The following is an 18,990-nucleotide window of genomic DNA, read 5'->3' on the forward strand; positions in this document are numbered from 1 at the left end:
GGTGTGTTGGAGATGCTTTGACCCTCTATAAAATTAAGTTGATACCGGAGCATATATACGCACCTTAGCTATTAGACCACCACCTTCTTCCGGACTCGTACATGTGGAGGCTGAAGGTGTCGGAGGGCGGCAGCCCATGGCTGCGGTCGGTAAACAATCTCCTCGGCCGGCAAGTGTGGGAGTTCGACCCTGACCTCGGCACGCCAGAGGAGCGCGCCGATGTGGAGAAGGCGCGCCGCGAGTTCGCCGAGCACCGCTTCGAGCGCAAGCATTCTAGCGACCTCCTCATGCGGATGCAGGTTCGTCCATGTCCACGACACATCCATCGAGCACATCTTCTCGGTCCTGTGGTCCTTGGCGCAACCCGTTGTACAAAATATTTTTCATTTCCAGCACGGGAAGACGGCTAGCTACTTTGGGCTGAGTCAGAGCTGTGCGCTAAACTGAACCTAATTCACACTAAACTACTTCCTCCGTTTCACGATGTAAGTCATTCTAGTATTTCCCACATTTATATTAATGCTAATGAATATAGACATATGTTTATATCTATCTAGATTTATTAGCATCAATATAAATGTGAGAAATGTTAAAATGACTTACATTGTAAAACAGAGGAAGTACTTAACTTCTCTTGTAAAATTGGCACTGAAAAAAAAAACATACACTGTTCTGTGCTCATGACCACACTGACTCTCTTACCTTCTGCTCTCTATTTTGCAGTTCGCTAAAGAAAACTGTCAAAAGCTGGACCTTCTCGCTGTCAAGCGTGGAGAGCACGAAGACGTCATGGGGGAAGCTGTGTGGAGCTCTTTGAAACGGGCCATAAGCCGCGTTTGTAATTTGCAGGCACATGATGGACACTGGCCCGGGGATTATGCAGGACTTATGTTCTTTTTGCCTGGCTTGGTACCTGCTCCATCTTGTTTTATCTATCTATTATATTATTAAAACAGCTTTAAAAAGAGACATCATATTCGCTGTGGAACCTAGAAATTACTACATTAATCAAAGAAAAAGAAAAAATATTAACCACGTTAGATCATGGTAGATCCATATTTTAATGGTCTTAGATTGATACAGCAGGAAAAGCAATGGATATAGACTCCCGCATATAGAGTCATACAAGGATAGAGTCTGACCATATCGACTAAATCGAGCCCTCATAGTAGAAGTCATACACGTAAAAAAAAAGGCATCTGCATCTCCCGCGTATGCAAATATATTCTGAGTTTTCTTCGTCCTTATCACTTTATGTTCTTCCCTCAAACATATATCTCTATTGGTTTGATGCATTATCTTAAAAAATATTCTATTTGTGTCTACGTTTGCACAAAAATAATGTTAGGTCTTTAAATGATTTTCTAAAAAAAAATATTAGTTTCATATGTTCTTCCTGTCAGCGAAGGAAAAAAAAAGATAAAATTTAAGTAGGAATACAATGTATAAATAACCAATTTTTTTTAAAAAAAGGTAAAATTGAAATAGCATACATCTAGAAAACAACACGAGATTAATTAAAATTTAGAATAGAAAATAAAATAAATTCTAAACTGGATTTTCAGTACAAAATTCAAATAAACTTTAAAAAACAATAAAATTCAAAACAAAATATAATAAAATAATTATATAAGTAAAGACTACATAGCAAGAATAATGAGTTTAAGTAGGATTATAATTTAGATCGTGGTCGGTCTAGATTTTAACGGTTGAGCTTCAATAAGAGTCCACAAAAAGTTCTGGAAAATTACAGTCGTCTATCTAAAGTGCATTAGAAACAGATACATCGGTACATTGCAACGACAGACTACGACTCGGATATGTACAAAAAATTCAAACAAATTAAGTAGAAAAATTGGAATAATAAATCAAATAAATTCCAAATTTGGATTTCAACACAAATTCTAAATAAACTTTAAAATCATTAAAGGATCAAAATAAAAACTCACTTTGGATGGTAGATAGTCCCACATTAACCTGAGTAAAAATAAAGAAGAGTTCAAGTAGAAATATAATTTAAAAATATACTATGTTTGTTTTAGATATTAGAAATTCTCACATTAATTGAAGGCAAAGAGAAAATATCCTTAGAAATAATTGAATACAAAACAAAATTATATCCTTAGAAATAATAGAAAGGGTTGTAAAAAGAGGAATTAAGAAAAGGTTGCATAACTGGTGGGCATCCTAATACGATTCGGACTATTATGAGGACTTTAGCCTAATGGAATTTTTTTTCTTTAAAAAAAAAAGACTCGAGACCTGCTAGAAAAAATGAGGGCTTTCCGATAGGGGGAAAATGCAGAGGCGTTGTTCGATCAGGCTGAACTGCTTAAGGCTCATGTACAGGCATTCAGCCCTACATTGCAGCCATACATCGATTGTCTCATTAAAATTTGAAATAAAAAATACATTGTAAAATTGGATTTCAATACGAGTTTCAAATAAACTTAAAGAATCATTAAATTCTGAAATGAAAATACAGTATCAAAAACTACCAGAGGACGATGACAGGAGGAAAACGAGTAAGATAGAGGATACGGTGCTGACCATATATGTGGGACTTCTATTGTAATCACAGCGATAATAAGTTTAATGAAAATATAATATCAAGAACTACCAGAGGGTGATGATAGGTGGAAAGCGAGTAAGATAGGGGTTACGGTGCCGACCACATATGTGGGACTTCTATCGTAATCACAGCGACAATAAGTTTCAATTTTGAATGGCACTAAATGATAAAGAAAAATAAAGATGGCATGGCTTGACGAGTGGATAGACGAAAAAGGGGTAGGGAGGCAGTGGTTTCCATGGGAGAGCAAACCGAGAAGCAACAAATGAGTAAAGCAATGGTGGCGGTGTCTAAAAACTATAAAAGGAAACCCGGACAATGCTAAGGTTCAATTTTATAAGTGCCGATGACAATAAAGATGAAAACAGCAGCACTGGTAGATAAGTGGATGGGTGACAAAGGAGCAGGGAAACGACGATTTGCCATCAAAGAGTGAGCTGAGGGATGGCAAATGACAATAAATAGGGGGAGCAACAAATGAACTGTAAAGGAGTACATCTAAATATTGTAAAAAAAACCTCAATTACAACTAGATTCAATTTTAAGAATCCCAATGTTGATAAAGAGTAAGTGTAGCAGATAGGTCATAAAGGTGTAGGTTTATGGCGGTTGACTGGACTACTAGAAAGTAAAAGAGTAAACGCACAATAATCAGGTTTTATTTTCAAATTTCCAATAAGAATAAAGAGGGGAGGGGGCAATAAGCGGACATTAAAGGAGTAGGGTGACGATATTTGACTGGACTTCTAAAATTTCTAAAAACATAGCCTGATAAGACAATAAACTCTGAAACCTATAAGATCCAATTATTTTAAAAGTGGATGAACATAGAAGTCATGGAGGGCCGGATAAACAATTAAGCGGCCAGTTAAGGAGTAAGGGGTGGTGGTTGATGTGACTCAAAAATATAAAATTAAAAACTCGATGATCAAGAGGTTCAACTTTTATAAAGTCCTAAGAGAATGATATTATTATTTAATAGTTCTTATAGAAAATTATGTGTAAAAGGATTGGAAAATTTTATCTGGGTGCTAGCCGCGTAATTGTGTGGGTTATTGTATTCCATGACACACCGTGCTATTTTGATAATTACCCACGTCACGACCTGGGTGCATTTAATTTTGTATAGGCAGAATGCACCCACCCTCTAGGGTGTTTGGTTCGTAGGGACTAAAATTTAGTCCCTTTCGCATCGGATATTTAGACGCTAATTTGGAGTATTAAACATAGACTAAGTACAAAACTTATTCTGTAACATTGGACTAATTCGCGAGATGAATCTATTGAGCTTAATTAATCCATGATTAGCCTATGTGATGCTACAGTAAATATTTGCTAATTATGGATTAATTAGGCTTAAAAAAATTCATCTCGTGGATTAGCTCTCATTTGTGAAATTAGTTTTTTATTAGTCTATGTTTAATATTCTAAATTATTATATAAACATCCGATATAATAGTAACTAACAAAATTTTAGCGCCATCTAAAAATTGCAGTTTTGTTGTAACTGCTCGATCCAAATTGCAACTCGAACCGTTGCAACCGGCTCCATCCGAGTTGGAACCAGCTCGGTCCGAGTTGCAACTGGTTTGGTCCAATTGCAATCGTTGCGTCAAGCTGCAATTGGCCTAGTCTCTCGGTTGCAACTGCAGCGTACGTGCATTCTGAATAGAGAATGCAACTGGGTGCATTTTAACCTCATATGTTATTGATTTTTCAGTTCTTGCTAGGTAAGAAAGCTGCTCATCATTATGTTTTGACTCGCATGTGCTCAGATTATAACATTGCATGTCAGTGGAGTTCTGAACACTGTTTTATCATCGGAACATCAGAAGGAGATGCGCCGGTACATCTATAATCACCAGGCAAGGTTACTTTAATTAATTTGTTGATAAACTTTACAAATTCTATGCTGCGAGAAAGCAAATTCATTACTTTTCGTGAATATATGTTGGAAATTGAACTTACCACAGCATCAATGTGAACAGATCTCGTTTGTGCCACATGCTAATGCAACCACATTAAACAAATTAATGTGACTAGCTAGAACATCTCCACCTAAGGTTGTTCTCAGCTGCCCCTCTTTCCAACACCTCTCTCGTTTTTCACGCGTACGCTTTTTAAACTGCTAAACGATGTGTTTTTTTGCAAAAAAGTTTCCATACGAAAGTTGCTTAAGAATGGAATTAATCCATTTTTTAAAAAAATAGTAAATACTTAATTAATCACCCACTAATCGCTGCTCCGTTTTTACAAGATTCAAACATGCATGCATAAGTCTAGATTATTCCTAACAATATATATAATTGCAGAATGAAGATGGAGGGTGGGGGTTGCACATTGAGGGCCACAGCACCATGCTTGGCTCATCCCTGAACTATGTTGCTTTGAGATTGCTTGGGGAGGGTCCAAATGGTGGAGATGGATGCATAGAGAATGGTCGAAACTGGATTTTAGATCATGGAGGAGCCACATTTACGACATCATGGGGGAAGTTCTGGCTCTCGGTATGGGATTAATACACTTCTTTGTTTATGGCATTTATGCCATTTCAAACTTTTTCAAATTGGTTTTATAGAGAAGCTTCCGTAGTTTCATTTCACTTATTATCTCAGGTACTTGGAGTATTTGATTGGTCCGGTAATAACCCAGTGCCACCAGAGTTATTACTATTGCCGTATCAACTGCCGTTTCACCCAGGTAGTACTGCTTGCTTTCTTGAGGCATCATATTCATGCACGTGTTGTATAGGGAATGTGTTTGGGGTTAGCCCCAAAAAATCTTAGTCGCAACTTAAATTTAGGAAAACCTGGGGTGTTTGGATTGTAGCTATGCCAACACTATCAGTATATACCATATATATGGGCCTTATGTCAGCTCTATGGACAGCCACCATGTACGAGTAGTCTAATTCGCGACTAGTCGCGCTAGCTCTCCCGCGCGACTGACGGCGTGTCGCACGCAGAGAGGAGGCGGCGAATGCGCGTACGGTTTTGTTTTTTTTTTTCTGTTTTTTCTCTTCCGTATCCTCTCCAGTTTTCTTTTTTTCTTTTTTTTCTTTTCCGTATATTTTTCCGTTTTCTCGGTTTTGTAATACGTATGTATGTAAACTTTGTATACACGTATTTTTTGGTTTTTTATACGTAAGCCCACAAACTTTATATACATATGTATATTTTTATACATTAAAAGTGTATACATATGTACGTATACAAAGTTTGTGTACGAGTATACAAACTTTGTATATGTGTACAAACTTTATATACGTGATGTATTTTTTTATTTTTAATATGTACATATATAAAGTTTGTACGTCGTATATAAACTTTGTATACATATGCAACATATACAAAGTTTATATACATGTATATATTTTTTATAGTAGTAGTACTAGTAGGACTATAGTATAGTAGCAGTAATACTGGTAGTAGTACCGTTGTAGTAGCACTGCATGAGAAGGTAGTACGGTATTTAGGGGTGGCCGCGCGCCTAACACCACCCCCCCCTAAAAAAACCATGTACACCCTCTCTCCATAGTACACGCGCGCGCAAACACATATCCGTATGGCACCTCTAAACACTGTACGTTGTGCACATGTCATCTGAATTTCACAATGCGTATCACCACTATAGCTCATGTACAGATCAACACATAAGAGAGGAAATTAATCTTATTAGCTACGACTAGAGATCAATGAATGAGCCTCCATCTAGGGTGAAAATTAAATTATCTTAATACGGCAGATTATTCAACTGCAATACACCGAATTGATAAATGCTGAAGTTTCTATGTTGTTGGCCATTCATTGATAATATGATGTATTACTGATTCATAACATAATGCAGGTCGAATGTCGAGCTATATCCGAATGGTGTTTATACCCATGTCTTACATTTATGGAAAAAGGTTTGTTGGCCCAGTAACACCAGTTGTGCTAGAGCTAAGAAGTGAACTATACAATGACCCCTATGATGAGATTGACTGGAACAAAGCTCGTACTCAGTGTGCAAAGGTTGGTACAGAAAATTGTGTAGAATAAAGCTCGTAGTCAATGTACTGTACTATTTTTATTAATGTACTGTACCACTAGAAAACTGTTGTTTGGAAAATATATTAACAAACTATTTGCTAATTACATATACTACCTCGGTTCTTAAATATAAGACGCCATTGATTTTTTTCATTCATTTGAGTTTTCATCTTTCCGGCAAATATTTATTGAAATAGACAAATATATTTGTAAACCATAAAATAGTTCTGATGTTAGATCTAATGTTACCCATTTCACTTTACACTAATTGATTAAATAAATATTGTGAGTCATTTGAGTAAGAAGTTAATGGTATTATACATTTAAGAGCGGAGGTAGTACTTGACATTAATGTATTGTACCATTAAAATATTGTTGAATCACGACAAACTATTGGCTAATTACACATACTTTAAAACAAATATAGCTCTATAATTAGCGTCTTGATCGTCTCACCAGAATATACAAAGCAACTTCATAGTTGCATATATACTATCTCCTTTGTAAAAGTGTAAAGTTTAGGATAAGGTTTTTAGCTCTTTTAAAACTAATTAGCTTGTCGTAAATCTCATGTATTAAAGATTGAAGGTAGTAGAGGAATAATTACACAGAAAATTATCTACAAGTTGTATATGTATTGGACTTGCACTACAAGAAACCAGAATATCCTTAGCGGCCAAAAACAGTTTGTTTCGGTTATTTTTATATGACTTTGTTTCAACAGTTTGAATTTAAATTTCAAATGATGACAACTTCAAACAACGTTTTCAAATAGTAAATGATTTCAACTGAAAAAATCATCAACAACAAAGTGGCATAACTCATCAAGATCTATAACTTCTATTTTGGTCATTTCTTCATCCGACAAAGTGATTTGTAACATTGTTCACAAAATGTACATATCTCCTATATAGTTTTATAAACTATAAGAGAGATATACAAATTTTGGGAAAAATGTTACTATCATTTTGTCGGATGAAGAAATGACTAAAATATAAGTTATATATCTTGATGAGATAACTTTTTTAGTTGAAATCATTTACTGCTTTAAAATATTATTTAACTCCCATGAGTTAAAATTTTACGAGTTAAAATTTTACTGGGAGTTAAATTTTAACTCATGAGTGAATCTGCTGTTGGATGGGGAGGGAATGGACGGTTGAGATTGAGATCGCGGGAGAAGGTGTGGATCGATGATGTGGCGTGAGGCGCAAATCGGTGATTTGGCACTTGGCGGGAATTTTTGACCTGCAGGTGCACGTAAAAATATGAAATTATCTTGGCGGCTATTTCCAACCGCCAAGGAAATATGTACTAAGCAAACTATATATTTCCTTGGCGGTTGGAAATAGCCACCAATGTTTTGCTTAGCGGCTAATTTGAACCGCCAAATTAAAATATAATCTTGGTGGCTGATTTTAGACCGCCAAGAAAATTGCATGGCCACCAAGCCACCAAGGATATTCTGTTTTCTTGTAGTAATTGTATGTTGTCGATGCACAGTTTGGTAGAATAAGATCATTGGTCTTCCTAAGAATAGGTGAAAAAGTATCAACTATCTGTAAAATGGAATTGAAATAATTTATTTATAAAATAATACCATGGAATAAATATTCTTATGGAAGGATCATTCTGTGAATGATATAATTCACATCAATCAGATGAAAATTTATAAAAATGCATTTTCTATGAATACATACACTACTATACAGAGCTAATTATATAGCAGATCACTGACACCTTATTTTATCAAATGAATATTGATGAGCCAGCATTCATGAACTGGAAGTGATTAGCCATGATCTATTGATGACAGTTCTTGGTAGACTGTTGGTGATAAAGACAATGTCACTGATGGTTCTTACTTGATAGTGTCATTCTAACTCCGCAAAAAAAAAAGTCATACGAGGATTTTGTAGGAGATATTAACAAAGAAGTGAAGTGATCTTCCTTTGCCCCTATTTACTAACGAAAGGGCATGTAGCCTGACCTGAGTAGTACCGGTCCTGAATTCAAATATCCTATGGAGCGAATTTCAGATTGAGTTGTTTGCGGGGCTAAGTTCCCTATTTCAATGACCGTATATATCCGGTTGGATGTATAGGCCTGGTAAAAAATACCCTTCTCTAAAAAAAAAGTCACGTTACTAATTGTTGAAAAACATATAGGGTGTGTTTCGCCATGAGCACTCAATGGAAACAATGAATATATAAGACATCAATAATTATTGAACATTTTTTCCCTGAAATTGTAGGTTGCTTGCAATCAAGAGATTTAAAGTTTGACTATAAATATTATTTTTAATATTTCAAATATACCTTTGAAAATAGCATAACTAGATTTTTTCTTGAAAATGAATTTAGCAACTGTCCTACTATATCACTAATTTATAGTCTATGTAGTATGTTGGGTTCCTTGTCTAGTAAAAATGGCACTCTGTTTTAAACAGATAGTAGTTACAATGTTGCTGTGAATTTTGGCTAAATTAACAACGAAATGTAGCACAAGTCAATGCAGTAGGGTTTGTCTGAAATTCCCTTGCAGCCTGACTGCATATGAAAACACCTTACACTAATGTAATAGGATTAACCAGGAAGTCCCATTTTTTAGAGTGCATAGGATGTAATAAGTTAGCCTCGACCTATCTAAACTTTCAGTGTGATCCAAAATCAGACAACAAAAATTAACAAATTAAAATGGGCCTTGCCCATGGTCACCTCAATAAATGTTAACAGTCAAACTATTACAAGTGTTGGCGTCACTCTACAGTAAATAGTCTACACAAATAATAGTCCTTATTCCTTTTCATCAAGAACACACGATATTCAGTGATCAATATGACTATTTACAGATTTTAACTGGCAATATAGTTAAGTGCATCTTTCATACGAATGTCTCCTGAAGTATATTTTCCATATCAGATAGTAATTGAGCACAAAGCAGTTGAGTGACATGAGAATTAATTATACTCCCTTGGTTCCAGAATATAAGTATTTTTAGTATAGTGACAAGTCAAATATTTTTAACTTTGGCTATTAATAAAAAAATAAAGAATATCAATCATGTAAAATTGATAGTCATGTAACTTTGACTATGATAATATGCAACTCTTTTTATTTAAAACATTTTATTTCTATAGATATTGTTAGTCAAAATAGCATCTCGAAGAACGTGTCAGAGTCAAAAATACTTATATTTTGGGATGGAGGGAGCAGTGAAAACTAAGAAAGTATATATATAAGAGATGTCGTATTATAGATGTCATATCATCTTGTTCTGTGACCAGGACTTTTCTACTGTCTAAATGATCATTTATATGCTCACATCTCAGGAAGATATGTACTATCCACGTTCATCCAAACTGGATATGTTTTGGTCCTTTCTCCACAAGTTTATTGAACCAGTTTTGTTGCGCTGGCCTGGGAGAAAACTGAGGGAGAAAGCTCTGGCCACTTCCATGAGGAATGTTCACTATGAAGATGAGTGCACTCGATACATCTGTTTCGGTGGTGTACCCAAGGTAAACTGACTATGATTGTTTGTTATTTTTTACATAATAGAGGTGCTGTCTTCTTGCTTAGAACTTTCTTGATGCTAATTGACGCAGCTACTTTTTTAGTGACCTTGCCAAAAAAAAATACATGAGTGGGTAGTAACACTCCATTTATTTTAGGAACAAGAAGTCCATCTTTAGTCTTTTATAATATGACAGTGCATATACACATAGCGTCCCTATCCATTTTCATGGGGCATAAACAAGAAAGTACTCCATCCGTTCCAAATAACTATTTTATTTTGTCTTTTCTAAATTAATTAATAGTAATTTGGAAGGGAGGGAGTACTATGGTTGATGACTATATATATATGACTTATGTGGACTGCACGTAGCGCGGGTGGCAGGAGCCAGTGGCTCGCTCGGTGCTAACCAGCGTTCAAGTCTCAAGACTTGACACTCGTCCCTCGCCCGTGGGGAATTTTCCCCTCTTTCCCCGGGACTGTCTTTGGAAGGTCCCGGGTAGGTAATAAGATATACACACGCGTACACGTTCAGTGGGACTGCACGTTTTCAACGTGCACTGAGACCTAGTGCCTACAATCTCTTTCCTAGCGTGTGTTAGGGACGTGCACGCTTGTGTGTGCGTGTGTCGTGGTGTGAGTGTGGTGTGTGTAAAGTGTGTGTCCTAAGTTGTACCCTTCTTAAAAAAAGATATATATGGCTTATAGGAACAATCTAATCTCACGGAAGATTGTTTTGCGGTCTGAGTTGGAAAGTGTTCTACTATTAGCAACGACCACTAGAATATGTTCGGTCATCTGTAACGGGTCTAAAGCCTCATCTCTATCGGATAGCGCCTCCGTCACTAAGCAAAGGTCACTGATGTGAGAAAATATCTCAATTAGGCATCCGGCCATCACGGATGACACACATCTCAATCGGGCCAACACTATAGCCCATCACAGATGACTCTCATCTCTAACGGACCTAAACTATAGCCTGTCACGGATGACTCCTATCTCAATCGGGCCTAAACTATAGCCCGTCACGGATAACTCTCATATCAATTGGGTCTAAATTATAGCCCGTCACGGATGAGTATAATAAAAAATAAATAAATTATGTTTTTTTGGCTAGCCTCAGCACACATAACCGGGAAGAATTTCTCGGTCGGTCACCCATCTCAAAATTGCTCTAACATAAACACGCTTGACCTTAGAGTTCTTTAGGATCACCTTCCGGAGAAGAAGTTGTACGTTGATTCACACACACAACCATCAATATATTTAATACAATCACATTCACATAACATCCATTTTGATCACATATTTCACATCCATTCACATATTTCACCAGCAAAACCGAGTTAATTTGATCAAATATATATTTAGCAAGTATGAGGAGGAAAATCAGACTTCTAGGCAAAAATAAATTTCGAATTGAATTTTATAATACTAAATGAACTCATATGAAAAAATCGTCAAAAACAAAGTTGTAGAACTCATTGAGATCTACCAATTTTGTTTTGGTCATTTCTCCATCCGGGTTTGATTGAACTATATAAAATTTGAATTTTAAAATATAAGAAATTTAAATAATTTTTCGAGCAGTAAATGATTTCAAATGGAAAAATTGTCAACAACAAAGTTGTATAACTCATCAAGATCTATAACTTTTATTTTGGTTATTTTCTATATAACATTTTTTGAACAGTTTGAATTTGAATTTGAAAATATGATAACTTCAAATAATATTTTCAAATACCAAATGATTTCAAATAGTAAAGTCATCAACAACAAAGTTGTATAACTTATCAAGATTTACAACTTTTATTTTGGTCATTTCTCTATATAACATTTATTGAACAATTTGAATTTGAATTTGAAAATATGACAACTTCAAACAACAATTTCAAATACTAAATGATTTCAACTAAAAAAGTCATCAACAACAAAGTTGTATAACTCATCAATTTCAAGCCTGTCACGGATGACACATATCAGTGACGGACCGTAGTTTAGGCCAGATTGAGATAACATTGCATATCTCAATCGGACCCCAAGTTAGCGCCCGTCACGGATGACGGGCGCTAACTTGGGGTCCGATTGAGATATGCAATGTTATCTCAATCGGGACTAAACTACGGCCCGTCACTGATATGTATTATCCGTGACGGGCCTGAGTTATCTCAATCGGGCGCTTTTTTGGCCCGATTGAGATTCTTGTGACAGTCACTAATTCCAAGCATATTAGAGGCCGTCATAGATGGAAGATTCTGTACTAGTGGACATTACTATGTGGAAGACAAATTGTGATCATCAAAATGCTTGGTAGAATAGCTTAATTAGTGAGAAAATATTGTAACGGCATCTTGTTATTTATTTCAGCATATACATTAGGAAAAAGTAGTATCCATAAACCACCACTACTATTTGTAGGAGCGCCCCCATCTTTTTGCAAGGGCGGACAAAAAGATCTGTCACCCCTGTAAATATATTTACCAAGGGTGGACGTGGGAGGCAAGCCACCCCTAAAAAGCAACTCCATTTCCAAGGGCGGAACACGTACACATAGGGGCCGAGTCTAGTTCCAAATTTTTTCTTCAAACTTTCAACTTTTCTATCACCTTAAAACTTTTAACTTTTCCATCACATCGTTCCAATTTCGACAAAACTTCCAATTTTAACGTAAACTAAACACACCAGGAGATACAGCTTCCAATCCAAGTAATTAACAAGCAATGAAAGGTGAACCGCTTTAACTTCGATCCGGTGCTGGAATTCACACAGCACACGCTCCGAGAAACCGATCAATTAATTTTCTCTTGATGAATGGGTTCAAATTCTTATCCCAATTGGGGTGTGTTTAGAGCAACTACAATAGCAGACTATTAGCCAGCTGTAAACATATTTTAATGAGATAAGGGATGAGAGAGAAGAGCAGCGGGCTACAGATCTGTAGCCAGCTGCAGCGCGGGCTCCAAGACATAATGTGTGTATGACACGTGAGACCATATATTAATAGTATAGTAAGCAACTATTGTATAAATTGGTTATTAGATTAGCTATAGATGAATTGGAGCTAGTAGTGGGCTATACTATATTGAACTTGTTCTTAGTTCCAAAGTTTTTTTTCAAACTTCCAACTTTTCCCATCACATCAACCTGTCATACACACACAAACTTTCAATCACATCGTTCCAATTTTCAACCAAACTTCCAACTTCGGCGTGAACTAAACACAGCCTTGGTTAAAATTAATACCGCTCCGTTAAAAAACTATTCTAACCAGTTAATATTCAAGCTGGCTAGCATATAGGATATATGTGCCGGTAGGGAATAGCACCGGTTGTCGTTGGTACAACAACAACGATGTATGTTTAGTTCATTATTCGTACAACAACGGTGGTACGTTTAGTTCATTATTCGTATCGGTTGTCGTTAGCACCGGTGTGAATGTACTAAACACAACCGTGTACTTTGGACCAATACGTATGAGCCGATACGAATGACGGTCTCTGCACTAGTGATATTTTAACACCAAGATAAACAGATGCGTATGTACAGCGCATCTGTTCAAGCTCTCATTATCTCTTCACCCAAACCGAAGAACCCGTGCTTTGACCAACAAGGATAATGTTTTAATACATGCAGTGCAGTCAAGAAAAGACAGATGTGAGGTTCCAATACCCATCTTATAAAGGGGCAAAGTGCCTCTGAACGAACTATCCAAGATTGACCCTTTTGGACAATATGGTTGTTATCAGGGTCATTGTATGCTGTTGTTCATAACATCGCTCATTCCAAGGATTTTATAAATGAATGTCATGCCTATTATACAGTACCATATTTAGAATATATGGTTCTATAGTTCAGTGGCATTAGAGAGAAACCAGGAAGGCCATGGAAGTACTGACGTGGAGTAGTGGACATATACTGATATAGGCTTTAACACCATATGCTACAGCTAGCTTCATTACCTTGAGGTCGTGTCCTTCACACAACGGATAGTATGAACAAACATGTTGAATAATTTTGCTAACTTCAAATCAGAGAGATCCACTATCTGTCTATCCATCTCTATTCTAATCACAACCTCTCAAGAAATTCCAAGGTTAGTTTGAGAAAATAATTGACTGTTAATCCAATGTGGGGCCAAGTAATAATTAATGGTGAGTGTTGGAAATTTTTTGTAACAAGTTGACAAGCATGATCGTAGCACCTAAACGCCTTGCGATGATATGGTGTTGCCAACCACCCTAATCTAGCAATTGCTAAATCAAGATGGGTTTCGATAGATTAAACCGGCTAGAGGAACCGATTTAGAGATCAAAATCAGCCTCTAGGCCGATTTAGATCGATATGAGGATAACTACCCGTCTCGTGGGTAAAACGGAAGGTTTTTAGGACAAACCTACAAAGAGGTGCCGCCCTCTCGCAGCGGCGGCGGATGATTTACGGCGCAAATCGATAAAGATGTACTAAAACTAGGGTAAAGTAGAAAACATGGCTAAAGATAAAAAGAAAAAGCGATTCAAGTATATTGTGTATTCAGGGTATTACAATGAGCTGGCCTTGTCCCTTAAATAGGGATTGGTCTTGCCCTCTACAGGCCCTTCTCCACATTCAACTCGGGATAGAAACCAAAAGAAACCCAAAACATGCCTTTCCGGGCAAGGAAACCCGAGACCCGATGAAAACAGACTCGGACTCGGACCCTGACGGTCTGACCGACCACATACCTGTGGTTTAGACACGGCCCTACTAGCCGGTGAGACCGCCCACATACCTGTGGTCTGACCAGCCCTGTGAAGGAAACCCGGCAGTTTCTAAACTTTGCCAATTTTCTCTATTTCGTCCATAGGTGCTAAATTTGGGTGTAAACACATGCATCCCTGCCTTTTTTATGAACATCGTGAATCTAAAAGCATAGAACATGTTGTCTTAGGGCGATAATCCAATTACCAGCCACAGGACTTCCTAAGCATCTCGCCAAACGCTAGGGAAGTATTTCTTCAAGTATTTCCCATGGATTGTTTTCTTGAAGTGCATCCATCTCTTTCAAAGTCTTCAAACGCTTATCGATGACGTCTTCAAAATTGCCTCCCATCAATATCTTGTAATCTTCAACCGACAAGTCGTCTTGCTTGAAATACCGAAGATAGCCAAGATTTACCTCAATTGGCAAAACGGCTTCTTGTCCACAGACCAATTCAAAAGAAGTGACTTTGGTAACACCATGTTTAAATATCCTATGAGTCCATAATGCTTCCGAAAGCACCTCATGCCACTTCTTTTGGTGTTCTTCAATCTCCTTTTCGACTAATTTCAACAATGTTTTATTACTCGACTCGGCTTGTCCATTAGCCTGAGCGTAGTAAGAAGAAGAACTCAACAACTTAATATCATAAGATTCGGCAAAACTCTTCACCTCCTTGGACATAAAAGAAGCTCTTTGATCAAAGTTTAAGGAATATCAAATCTATGAACGATATGCTTCAAAACAAAGTCAATTACCTCCGTGTAAGTAATATTCTTGAGCGGCACGGCTTCGGCCCACTTGATGAAGTAATCCGTTGCGATTAGCACGAACCGCTGCCCCTTTGATGATGAAGGATAAATTTGACCAATGAAATCCAAAGCCCAACCTTGGAACGACCATGGTTTATTGATAGGATTCAACACAGTGGTAGGCACTAATTGAACATTGCCGATCCGTTGACAAACTTCACATCCTCTATATTACTTGAAACAATCATCAATCACTTTCAGCCAATAGAATCCCACTCTCCTAAGCAACCAAATCCATCTTACGGGCCAATTGATGAGTTCCACAAATCCCTTCATGTACTTCTCCCATAGCAACCTTAGATTGATCATTATCTAATCACTTCAAAAGTACTCCATCTATTTTTCGACGATATAATTCTCTATCAAGCAAAGTGTATTTGAACGCTTGTCACCGAATTTTCCGATCAATCCTGAGACTAGGATCTTTCAAATATTCTATTCAAAGGGATTCTCCAGTTTTCTTCTGACTCTTCGGCACAAATATCCGAATTCACAATTAATTCAGCCTTTGAATCAATTATAACGTGCCCCTTAGCTTTTTGCCCGGGATCAGTTAGACTGGCCACGCAATGCCGGTCGGACCGCCCTATCTGCCCGGTCAGACCAGCCATGCAATGCCGGTCAGACCGCCCCTGGTCTATGATTTTGTCAATTTCTCCCAAAGATTTAAAAAATCAAGCACCGGCTTTTCTAGTTTCAAAAAGTAATCCTTTCTTCATATTATAGCCAGATGTTTGGTGTATCAAATTACTAGACCAAAATTTCTTCTTTCTAGACATATGAAAAATTATAACATCCAACTAATATATCTAGATGAATACTAATTCAAGTGGCTTTTGAAACAATAATCATCAAGGCATCAAAAATGCTTAGCCGCTTGAAGTATGATCAATAATGAATCACCAAAGTCATATGTGTCACATGCATAGATTCCAATAAACTACAAATGTAAGTAATCGACTTAAGCATGTATGCAAAATATTAACAATGCCAATGTTCCTAAAAAAAACCACTCTAGAGCAAATCATCACATTGACCATTGACATTAGCCGAATTACTAAGCAAAATTTTCATGGTGCAATAAATATGAAATCTATATCTTATATGGTGATCCATAAAAACATACATGATTTGGCTTTTAATAAATATCAAAGAACCATGAGCCAAATCATACTTCAAACAAATTATATGCCAATTTACCAATTCCACTACTTAGAACTGGCATTTGCAACATGTATGTATAATATCAATTTGATAAGCAAAAACACATGTGCTAGATAGCAAGCAATGTTCTAACATGGCATAGGCATATAATATAATGGTAAACATAATAAACACATACCTTGTCTTAGCATCCAACAAACGGCGGCTCAAAGATGTGATGTTGTACCCATCGTTGTTCATCTCTTTTGATTTCTTCATGAGCATATTAATGTCTTGCCCCCCGAGCAAAATCGGCTTTCTTGATTGCACGATTTCAAAGGCAAGATGAATACCGCACTAATACCCATAGCATCATATGAATGAGACTTATCTCTAATGACCGATGATTCTTCTCTCATCAAATTGGATTTATCACTACTTTGGGAAATCACCAATCTCTTAACTTTTATCTCTTTAGGTCTCCACGCTCGCTTAGGTGTCGTTCGAGGCTCAAAATTGTTACATATTTTGTTCTCCACATCTTCGGCTTCTTTTTCTTTTTGACCTATGGCTCGAAGATGTTGTAGCCTCCTCTTCTGAGAGCGAGATAAGCCAGAAGGTATCCACTTCGGCTGTGGTTGTATTCCAAGAGCTAAATGATGATTCTTGATTTTTTTTCAGTTGAAGTGGAAGTTCTTGTGTTGTTCTTAACTTTCCCACTCTTCTCCAATGCCCCCCGGTCAGACCAGCCTCTGGGCCCGGTTAGACCGGTTGCAAGCCGTCGGTCAGACCAGCCAGCTGTCTCGATCAGACCACCACTTTTGGCAGTCACGGCGTCGGCTTCAGTCTTCTTCGCTTGTATAGTTTTCACCGCATCTCTAGTAGGTACTTGAACGTCTTGAGATTCCTCCTTGATAGTGACGACCTCCGGAGCTTTGGCTTCTTTTCTCACCCACACCTTCTTCACCTGTTTCACCTTTGATCCACCGGACCGACTCTTTTGTGGGAAACGGTCTTGACTAGAGTTAAATGAATGACTTGGTACTGACCTAGATGATTGCTTCCATTCTTGATGAAACGGCATATATGGTTGAGGCATCCATGGCATATAATACATAAAAGGATAACCATATAGTGACATTGGATATGGATACCATGGCATCACAATCGGAGGTTTGTATGGAGTTGGTATAGTTGATGGCTCCGATTGCTTTGGTGTTTGACCAAATCTCTTCCTACGATATGATCTTGGTCTTTTCAAATCACTAGTCTGATTATCGAATTGTTGACCAGCTAATCCTTTCTTGTACTTAGCCATAAGCATCTCAAAAGTGAGGTTCAGCTTTTTGGTCTTTTGGAAACTAGATGACTCATCCTTTACAACTTTATGATCGTCGGCTTTTGTATTATTGATCCTAGTCTTAGGCCGAAGATCCCCAATAATAACACATTTCCCTTTTGTGGATTCGGCTTGACTAGGCCGAATCACTACTTTCTCGTTATCTAAATCAATAGGACTAATAGGGAGAGGATTACTAACAATTCTGGTCTTAGCAAAAGGTATAACCGAAATAGTATCACAAGTGACCGATGAATTATCAATCGGATTTTGCTCCATCAAGCTTGCATCTTTAAAATAATCATGAAACTCATGCTCCATTTGCGACCATGTAGAAATTGAATTGGGAGCAAGTAAACTATACCATATAGATGCAAAGTTTGACAAAGAAAGAGAAAACAATTTTAACTTAAGCAAATCATTACTACCGGTCTTACCAGATTGTTCAATAAATTGGCAGATATGCTCCATTGTTGTTCTAGCATCCTCACCTGTGAATTTCGTGAAGTTGGGCACCTCAAATCCTTGCGGGTATGGGACCAAATCTATGCGTTCAGGATACGGCCTTTGATATGTATGCATAGCTACTTTGGATTCTATTTCACTACTATACCGCAAGACATTGTCATCACCTTTTCCAACATCCACATGATTGATTTGTGACTCGATCTTAGGTGACAATACTATTTCACTTTCGCTTGTGATACAATCCGAACCATCATTTAGTTCGGCTATATTTTCAATGGCACTATTGTCTAAGCTAGCAACACAATCCGAACCAACACTTAGTTCGGCTATACTCATTATGGCATCATTGACCAAATTATTAACACAATCCG

The 18,990-nt window shown here is 37.2% G+C and overlaps 1 protein-coding gene across 2 annotated transcripts in view; it reads left to right on the forward strand.

Annotated features, from left to right (window-relative positions):
* The window catches only part of LOC9268610 (parkeol synthase-like), a 35,713-nt gene continuing 16,723 nt past the window's right edge, over positions 1–18,990 (forward strand). Inside the window, exons 1-7 of one of the 2 annotated variants that reach the window (NM_001424267.1) lie at positions 1–299; positions 724–909; positions 4,348–4,437; positions 4,885–5,079; positions 5,188–5,272; positions 6,419–6,585; positions 9,935–10,123. In NM_001424267.1, coding sequence (NP_001411196.1) covers positions 102–299; positions 724–909; positions 4,348–4,437; positions 4,885–5,079; positions 5,188–5,272; positions 6,419–6,585; positions 9,935–10,123 — 1,110 coding nt within the window. In that variant the 5' untranslated portion in view covers positions 1–101. Of the gene's footprint in view, positions 300–393; positions 486–723; positions 910–4,347; positions 4,438–4,884; positions 5,080–5,187; positions 5,273–6,418; positions 6,586–9,934; positions 10,124–18,990 lie in introns of those variants that run through there. The other variant, XM_015762147.3, reaches the window with a different exon arrangement.

The sequence above is a fragment of the Oryza sativa genome, chromosome 11 (genome assembly GCF_034140825.1).
Source record: "Oryza sativa Japonica Group chromosome 11, ASM3414082v1".
NCBI lineage: Eukaryota > Viridiplantae > Streptophyta > Magnoliopsida > Poales > Poaceae > Oryza > Oryza sativa.